Source organism: Strix aluco, chromosome 1, assembly GCF_031877795.1.
Source record: "Strix aluco isolate bStrAlu1 chromosome 1, bStrAlu1.hap1, whole genome shotgun sequence".
NCBI classification, from domain to species: domain Eukaryota; kingdom Metazoa; phylum Chordata; class Aves; order Strigiformes; family Strigidae; genus Strix; species Strix aluco.
The window spans coordinates 22656219-22664979 of record NC_133931.1 but is presented as its reverse complement, the minus strand read 5'-3'; the positions used below and the strand labels follow the sequence as shown (position 1 = coordinate 22664979).

At 48.1% G+C, this 8761-nt stretch overlaps 1 protein-coding gene across 1 annotated transcript; it reads left to right on the top strand.

The window, feature by feature from the left end:
- The first annotated feature begins 2583 nt into the window (after positions 1–2583).
- On the top strand, positions 2584–5224 carry ODF1 (outer dense fiber of sperm tails 1). The gene is made up of 2 exons (XM_074846799.1): positions 2584–2813; positions 4844–5224. Exons 1-2 carry the CDS (start codon positions 2584–2586, stop codon positions 5154–5156), a joined length of 543 nt encoding a protein of 180 aa, XP_074702900.1. The 3' UTR covers positions 5157–5224.
- Positions 5225–8761: the final 3537 nt, after the last annotated feature.

The window sequence follows — 8761 nt, the reverse complement described above, 5'->3', positions numbered from 1 at the left end:
CTCTTTGGAGGCTGCAGGGGATATTTTCTTGTCTGGGGCCACTTGGGCTTTTGGACAGCTAATAACTGTGGAAGGTGCTTCCTCCACAGGAAGGTACCAACAGGGTAGAGCAGCTCCTGGGTTCCCAAGGGGTCTTCTGCTCTCTTAAATACACAGGGACTAAGCAGGGAGGGAGGTGATTCTCCTCCTCTACTCAGCTCTTGTGAGACCCCACTGGGAGTACTGTGTCCAGCTCTGGGGTCCCCAGCATAAGAAGGACATGGACCTGCTTGAGCAGGTCCAGAGCAGCCCACAAAGATGATCGGGGGGCTGGAGCACCTCCCCTACAATGACAGGCTGAGAGAGTTGGGGTTGTTCAGCCTGGAGAAGCTCTGGGAAGACCTTATAGTGGCCTCCCAGTACTTAAAGGGGGCTACAGGAAAGCTGGAGAGGGACTCTTTATCAGGGATCGTAGTGGTGGAATGAGGGTTAACAGTTTTAAACTGAAAAAGGGTAGATTTAGATTAGATATAAGGAAGAAATTCTTTCCTGTGAGGGTGGTGAAACACTGGAACAGGTTGCCCAGAGAATCTGTGGCTGCCCCCTCCCTGGCAGTGTTCAAGGCCAGGTTGGACGGGGCTTTGAGCAACCCGGTCTAGTGGAAGGTGTCCCTGCCCATGGCAGGGGGGTTGGAACCAGATGGTCTTTAAGGTCCCTTCCAACCCAAACCATTCTATCATTCTATGATTCCCACTGATACTCGATCCACTGCAAGCCCTTAAAGACCAGATTTCCCCAAAATATGAAGCACTTCCCACGCCTGTATTCTTCTCTTAGTTTTTCCAGCAGTATTACACCTGGGAGGTTTTGGTGTCAATGCTGCTTGTGATTAAAGTACACCACAGGTGCCTTTCAGGGAGCCAGGAAAATCCATCCATGCTGCGAGCATCACTGGCACTGAAACCCATGCGGGTCATTCTCAAGAAAAACTGATGCAACAGCCTGACAGGACAGGATGGCTTCAGAAGTCCTCAAGGCAGGAGCTAATGGCACCTCAGGCCACCAACTCAGGCACCCCTGCCCAAGCTCACTGAGTGAGCAGACAACAGATCCCAGCACACACAGGATCTGCAAAGTAAAACTGTCAGCTCAGATGAGCACTTGCAGCAGTGCCGTCCATGTGTGCAGCACATGTGCCCCGTCTCCTCTGTAAAATAATTGCAGGATGCAGCACCCTTTTTGCTGTCTTACATCGACCAAAATCCTTGTGTCGTCCACTCTGGCCCACGGAGCACCTTGTTCTGACACTTGGGCAGGTGAAAGCTGTGGAGCAACATCTGTAAGGGGGGAGGGAAGCAAAGACCTGGGTCTGCTTTTCTTAGCACCTTCTTTGCTTAATGTGGTGTGAGAGCAGGGATGTAAATATTTTTGGAAGCGTGTGTTCTCAAAGTGTTCCCAGAAGCACCTTAACTGCAGCTGTCAGTAAGGGATGCAAAGAGAACTTCCCATTTCTGGACATTTTTACTATTTGCTGCGTCTTTCCCATTACAAAAAAAAAAAAAAAAAAAAAAAAAGGAGGCAGAGAGCTAACAGACAGAAGGAGATGTTCCTGATGGGATTAGAAGGTTTGAAGTCACATCCAAAACTTGTAGCCACTGAAGAAAACCCCAGGAGAAGAGAGCCAGCAGGATGGGGAGGCAGGGTACTCCGCTGAGGAGAAGCTGTGCAGGAGTTGCCATGAGCACCTTGCCTTTCCCTGGCACTCACTGGGGGAGCTGGGGGTGCCCCTGGGGGTGCCAGCACCCCGAAGACCATCCTGACACATATTCAGGCCAAGGCTTCTGGTTGCCTTTGCATAACAGCATGGCAGGCCATGCTGAGTATCAGTGAAAGACGTATGTAGGCATTACACATCCAGCACCTTGTGCAAAGCACTTGGAAAAAGAGGAAAAACATAAAGAGCAGTTGCAGTTCTCCTTAATTTACACCTTTCCTTTAAGGTTGTGGTAAACAACAGCAAAAGCAGTGAGGAGGGGAAGGCTGCAAGTGGCTTTGCAGCAGCCTGCTGCCCGGTGTGCGTTTCCCTTCTCCCAGGGCAGAGGTGGTCAGGACCTGGGAATGGGAATCCTCACAATTTTCAAGAGCACACCAAGCTTAAAAACCTGAATGGACACTTGGGCTTTGTCCATGGGGATTTCTGCCTGGATGTGGAGAGATTTAGTTCCTTCTGCGCTGGTGTGCCAGGGCAGGTTGGAGGGGGATAGTGTGGGCAGCCATGCTGAAGCAACGTTGTGCATGAAACCGCACCCAAGTCATGCTCCCAACAGCCCGTGGCTGTGCTGCCTGGCCATTGCCCAGGCCCCCCACGCCCCCCATCATGTCCCCCTGCCATGGGCTCCCCTGGTGCCACGGCAACTGTGGAGCTGTGACATGTCAGTGGACCCATGATGTCATAAGGTGCCCACTGGAAGGCTGGAAGAGCACCTGCAGCTCTGCTCACATGCTCACCTCCAGACAAAACTCTTGAGGCAATTTCCCCCCGCCCCTGGTGAGCGCAGGCTGCCACAGCCACGTTTGTGCCCTGATGAGCTTTGCAGCACAACGATGTCATTGCACTGTTGCCTTTTGGAAGATGCCAAGCAGGATTTGAGGCAGGTGGAGAAAGAGATGCAGAGGCAAATGAAGCTGCTGGCCCTGCGCCTGCAGCAGCTCGACGAGGAGCTCTCTGCATCCTGCCCATGCAGCCCCACCATGCACCCCTGCTGCCTGTGCCAGCCCAACCAGGAGAGAAGGGCCCTCACCGCAAGGATGGATGTGGAGCAAGAACTGGGCAGGTAACAAATATTTGCCTGCTTTCTATGGGCATCAGCACCCTTTAAGGCACTATGAAGGAAGGTTTGGCATCAGTATCAGGAGCAAAGAACATTAACCATCTGGCAAACTGCATCTAAAGTAAAGTACACAACTAGATTCAAACCTGTTCAGCCGTGAAACAAAGTCCAACTTTGACATATAATCAGTTTGAGTCTGGTAAACACGTAATTATGTTCATCAGTAGCCAAAATGTGCCTGTATGCAGTGAGGTGCAGCACTAATGCACCACAAATGTGTCTATATTTTTCCAGCTCATATAGTAGGAGGAATAAGTTTCAGGATTTCTACATCTCCATTTTGACCACTGGTGTGATGACTTTATTTTGTTAATGGAATTCAAGATTGACTGTAGTAGAGATAAAACCCAAAGGTAGCCCTACAGGAAGGGAGTTGTTGAATGATGAAACCTTACCATTTGGGTTAGGGAACAACCAGACATTGAGAGACCCCCAAGAAGTCCATTGGCTCCAAGGTGTGATTCTCTTGCTGCATTTGTGGCATTGGTATTTTCTCCCCAGACTCAAGCTTTTGTTTGAGTTCTCTTGTGTTGCACCTGGAGATGATGAGACCTTCATCTTGGCAATTAAAAATGTGATATTTTTGTTACCTGTAGAGCAGCAAATATCATCCTACAGTCTACCATGTGCGTTATCTACTGGGTGCAATAAAGTTAGAGGAAAAAGGAAAAAGCCTGACCCCTGGGTTAATTTTACACTGACTTCAGCAAAACCTAAAGTTGCTGTGAGATTACTTTAAACTTAGCTTCAGCTCATGCAGGGCGGTCAGGCAGCAGTTTTCAGATCCCAGGTGTTACAGGGCTAGTGTGTGTCCAGATTTTCATCAGTGCATTGGGTACCAGAGCTGGGCAGGTGCAGCATTCCCTTGCAGAATCATTGCACAGCAAAATCCCAGTGAAAGAATGGAAAATCAGTCTAAATGGAAGCTGGGTCTCAGGATGGGTCATGGGATGTCAGGGCATGCTCTCCCTAAGTGTCAGGCTCTCTGGCCCTGCTATGCTCAGGACAACTTGCTGCTTTGAACACAAATCCATACCAGTGCCATCTGAAACCACACCACTGGAGGATTTCAGCCCATCATGCTGGGGAGTTCAACCATCCCCTTCCCACAAAAAATGCTGAGAAGGACCAGTTCTTCTCAGTACATTTATTCTCTTCTGACCAGCGATACAAAATGATCAAAGGAGCAGGTGGAGGATCCAACTCTCAGCACAGAAAATGCACCTCAAAATCACCACACCAGGTTGACTCATTGCAGGCTTTAAGTAGGATTGCTGAAATGGGTGTACCTTGCTAACGAACCACTCATTAGGGATTTCTCACCTTAGTGGTCATGCCATTCCCTCATTGCTTGCTCTGTTTCCTCTTCCATCACATCCATTATCTTCTTAATTTGGTGCCTTATGTCCAATTGAGCTGTTATAACTGAGGTGACCCTTCCATTGTCTATTTTATAAATGGTTTGAATAAGAGCCAGCCTTCTGGTTGAGCAGTTGCTGTTTGACAGTATTAGAAATCATTTTAATGGCTCAGTGAGCCTCCAGACCAGATCTGCAGGAGCATTTTGGGTTTTTTTTGCCAGATGTGTCTCCTATCCACTGATTGCTTTAAACAAAACTACTAACTGGAAAATGTGATCTATTGTAACTATCCATTTAAAATGTAGGACAAGGCATAAGATGGACACACACAGCTTCGTGAGTGTATGTACATGTGAAAGAGAAGTGCTGACTTCTCTGTATCTAGATGAAAGAACTTTTCAACTCCACAATTGCTCCAACCCAAGAGGGGACACTGAAACACTCCTGACTGCTGTGGCCTGCGGGTGGGAGCTCTTTCTGATGGTGCAGACACCACCCCAAGTGCATGAAGATGGATCCAATAGTTTCCTATTTACTTCTCTTGTCCTTAAGGTGGTCCACCCATTCCTCTGTGAGTTGGACTGAAAGGCTGACCTCTTGTTTTTATTCCAGCATGCAAAGAAGACTCAACAGGTTATCGAACTTTTCCCATGATAACAAGCTTTTGGCTTTGATGGACATGAAGGGTTTTGACCCCAAGGAAGTCGTTGTAACGGTGAAAGATGGGAAGGTGAAGGTGTTAGCGGAGCACAAGGAGGAGCACGCAACCGCAGAAGGGAAGGAGTATAACTACAGAAGCATCATGAAGGAAATCAGCCTGCCGCTGGGAGTGAGCAAGGACGAGGTGACCTACTCGCTAGGACCCAATAGCATCATGAAGATCGAAATGGCATGCAAGTGCTACCCTTGTCTCTCGAGCTGCTGAGCTGCAGCAGGGAGCAGCACCTGGGCACAGTTGTTCCTCTACCACATCCCTCCTCCCCATCGGCTTTAGGTCTGTCCCACCAACCATGTGCCAGAAGATCCTCATGCCTCTTCCGAAATAAAAGACAGCCCTCTGAGCAGATGTGTGTGGGCCTCATTTTGAAGGAGTTTGGTGGGCAAAAGGGGGGTGGCAGCAGGAAAACACAGAGATGGTTCTGGGCATACTTGACTGCGGTCACTTGCTGGGTACCAAAGGCACAGCCAGAGATAGTGTGATTCAGGGAGGTTATTGCTGTTGTGTACAATCTCATGGATTTTAAGGGCTGAAAGGCACTATTTATGATCAGTCACATTTCTATAAGGACACCTCTCTCAATCCCACCACTTCAATTTGAGCTGTAGGATATTTCTAGGAAGAAATCCTTGATAATAAACACCTTGAGGGGAGGAGTCTCCTCCCAAAGAAGTGAGCTGTGCTGTTTGTCCCCTTGGTTTGGTTCTTGCAGAGGCTGCCCAGCCAAGGAAGAACCATGGTTGAAGGATGGAGAGCTTTACCTTAGAAGATGTTGGGACTATGGCAGAGTCCTTACTAGCAGTGGAGGGGATGACCAAAGCATTTCCTTCTGTAGGAACTGATAGCTCCAGGAGAACATTTCTCATGTTGGCAGAAGAGGAGAATCGTCAATATAATTTCTTAAAGGTAACATTAACAAAAATGTTAAGGTCCAAAGTGGGACCTTGCATAGCCACAGACCTCACTCTCCCTGAGCACAGGGACCAGCAGGATCAGCAAGGTGGGGGTGACACCAAGGGACAGCCTTGCAGGGGGACTGCACTTGCTGCCCTGGCCTCAGCACTTGGGCATGCACTTCTGTGGGAAGCAGCATTAGCTTTCACTGCGGAAAGGCATGTAAAAAGACAATATACTTTGTGAGCCTCCTGGGAAAGCGAGCACCACCTGGTTCAGGCTTCTTAAGCCCTCGGGGCTGAGGGGAGGAAGGTTGCCACCTCTTTTTGTGGTGCACTCCCCACGGCAGATTTTCCTGGCAGGGAATCTAATGCTTTAGGTTGTGCTGGTGCAGAAACAAACCTCTGACATTAAGTAACCTGTCAGGGGAGAGGGTGGGAAGCCTGTGGGCCGGAGCTGTGCAGGTGTGCTGCCCGCTTGAAACCCCTCAGAGTGGGGTGTCATGCCCTGCCATTAGCCTGGCTGAGAAATGCGCTTGTTTGCTGTGGCACAGAGGGACCCCGGCCCCCACAGGACCCCCACACTGTTGGGGCAATGCGCCTCTGGCAGCCGAGGGCTCCCACCTGCTGCTGCAATGGAGATATTACCCTAGAAACACTCATGCCTAAAGAAAGCAAAGTCAGTCCTTTATTTTCAGCCTGCAAACAGCCAGCCCTGCTTTTGCAATTTACATTCATCGTCTGAAGGTGGTGAAACAGAGGGGATGAGTTACAAAGCAGTGAGTCAATAGCAAGGAGCACCACAGCTGGGGGAGACCGCCAGCTCCACCACCCTCTGCTCTTCTCCTCCTGGCTGGAGACACTCTCTGGCAAGGAGCAAAACCATCCCTGTCCATGAGTTCAGAAGGCTCAGAACAGCCCTCTGCGTCGATTTGATGCCACTTGGACCAGGCTGGTGAAATCAGCAGCACCTCAGTCTCCTGTCGAGTGAACACAGCCCCTTAGGGCAGCTTGCTGCAAGAATTTCCCCAAAATCATTGCCTCTGTGAAACACCTCCTTCAGTCAAATATCCCAGCAAGCATTTGAGGATCAGTTTGTCTTGGCCATAACCAGGTTGGTAATTTAACTTTGGTGCAAGAAATGAGCTGCTTCTGGCATGTTTTCAGCATCCAGCTAGCACTGAAAAAACATCTGATAATAAATTTTAAGCTTTATGGGCTTGGTGTGTATCTGGGTCAGTATAGAACCATACAACCATGGAACGGTTTGTGTTGGAAGGGACCTTTGAAGGTCATCTAGTCCAACTCCCTTGCCATGGGCCAGGGACACCTTTCACTAGATCAGGTTGCTCAACGCCCCATCCAACCTGATTTTGGACACTTCCAGGGATGAAACACCCACAATTTTTCTGAGAACCTGTTCCAGTGTCTCACCACCCTCATCATAAAAAATGTCTTCCTTATGTCCAATATAAATCTACCCTCTTGCAGTTTAAAACCCCTTGTCCTGCCACTACAGACCTTGGTAAAAGGTCTCTCTCCATCTTTCTTATAAGTCCCCTTTATAAATTGAAAGGATGCCTATGAACAGGTAGCCTGATTCTGCTGATGTTGGTCAAGGACATTTACAAATAAGCCACACGTCAACTAGGAGACTGCAAGGGAGCCTCCAGTGAGAGCTGTCAGCAGGGATGGGGACTGGGGATGCTACAGACCCCCAGAGAAGACCATCTTCTTACAAAGCAACCCACCGAGTAATAAAGCTGAAACTCCTTTGGGATACAGTTTTCTCACTTCGTAACTATTTCTACAGAAGGTGCCTAAGCGTGCAGAAGAGAAACATATTTCAACACCTCCCATCTACCTGTGACTTCAGACTTGCAGAATATATCGAGTCCTGCAGCGATCATAGGACTGACTATGACTGCTCTTATCCTTATTGCTCATCCTTTAACACATGTTCTTCACACTTTGTTCCTAAATTAGGCTCCTAACACCAAACTACACTCCTGAGCACCAAGACTTCATTGACAGATATGACTTCATTCCCAGATTTCAAGACTAGAAGGCACCACCATATCATCTGGCCTAATCTCTTATACTATCTTATACCACAAATAAACTGCCCAAAGTTTAGCTTCCAGGAAGGTATCTAGTCTTTATTGGAATACTTCAGGAGACAGATTCCAGGAGACAGACTCCAGCACCTCTCTTTGTATTTTGCTCCAAGGGATAATTTCCTTGTAATTAAATGTCATGCCTTGTTACTAACACAAGATTGTCTGGCATCATCAGTTCTTTTGGTTTTTTTCTCTGCCAGATGACAAAAGCCCTGAGAAGCTGACTTTGTAGTAACTCAGTAGCAGCTATGAACTTCTACATTGTAAGCAAGCCACTTTTCAATCTTGAAATTCTGGAGTTTCTCATTGTAAGACCTAATGTCCAACTCTTTAATATTTTTATCTCACTCTTGGCCCCCTTTTTCATGTTTTTGGTGCCCTTGGCAAAGGTGACCACCAGGATTGGCTGCAGTAATCCCCTCTGCACCACCAATACAGTGTACGGAAGTAGAAACACAGTGTTGGCTCTTTTATTATCTTCCCAAGTTGGAAAGGTCTCTGTATCTTTCTGATGCTGCATTGCACAAGGTTCTGCCAGACAACCATTTCGCTCAGCCCTACAACTCACTGAAGGGTCCCCCATTTGCAAGCTGAAGCCTGGGAAGGGGGCCTTTGTTGCTCCTCCTCACACTGCAGATGTGGAGAAGGGAACATGAAGAAACATCCGGCGGGAAGCACACTTCTGTTATTAAAGGAAGATTTAGGAAAAAATTGCTTGGTTCGTATTTTTTCTTACAGAAATGAGCCATAAATAGCCATTTTTTCCTACTGATTAGGACTCCTAGCATTTAAATTCAGA

Excerpts from the sequence above, each read along its gene's own strand:
- ODF1 (XM_074846799.1), top strand. The coding sequence starts at position 2,584 with ATGTCATTGCACTGTTGCCTTTTGGAAGATGCCAAGCAGGATTTGAGG. Across the intron at positions 2,814-4,843 it reads GTGGAGCAAGAACTGGGCAG|CATGCAAAGAAGACTCAACA; the intron begins GTAACAAATATT and ends TTTTTATTCCAG.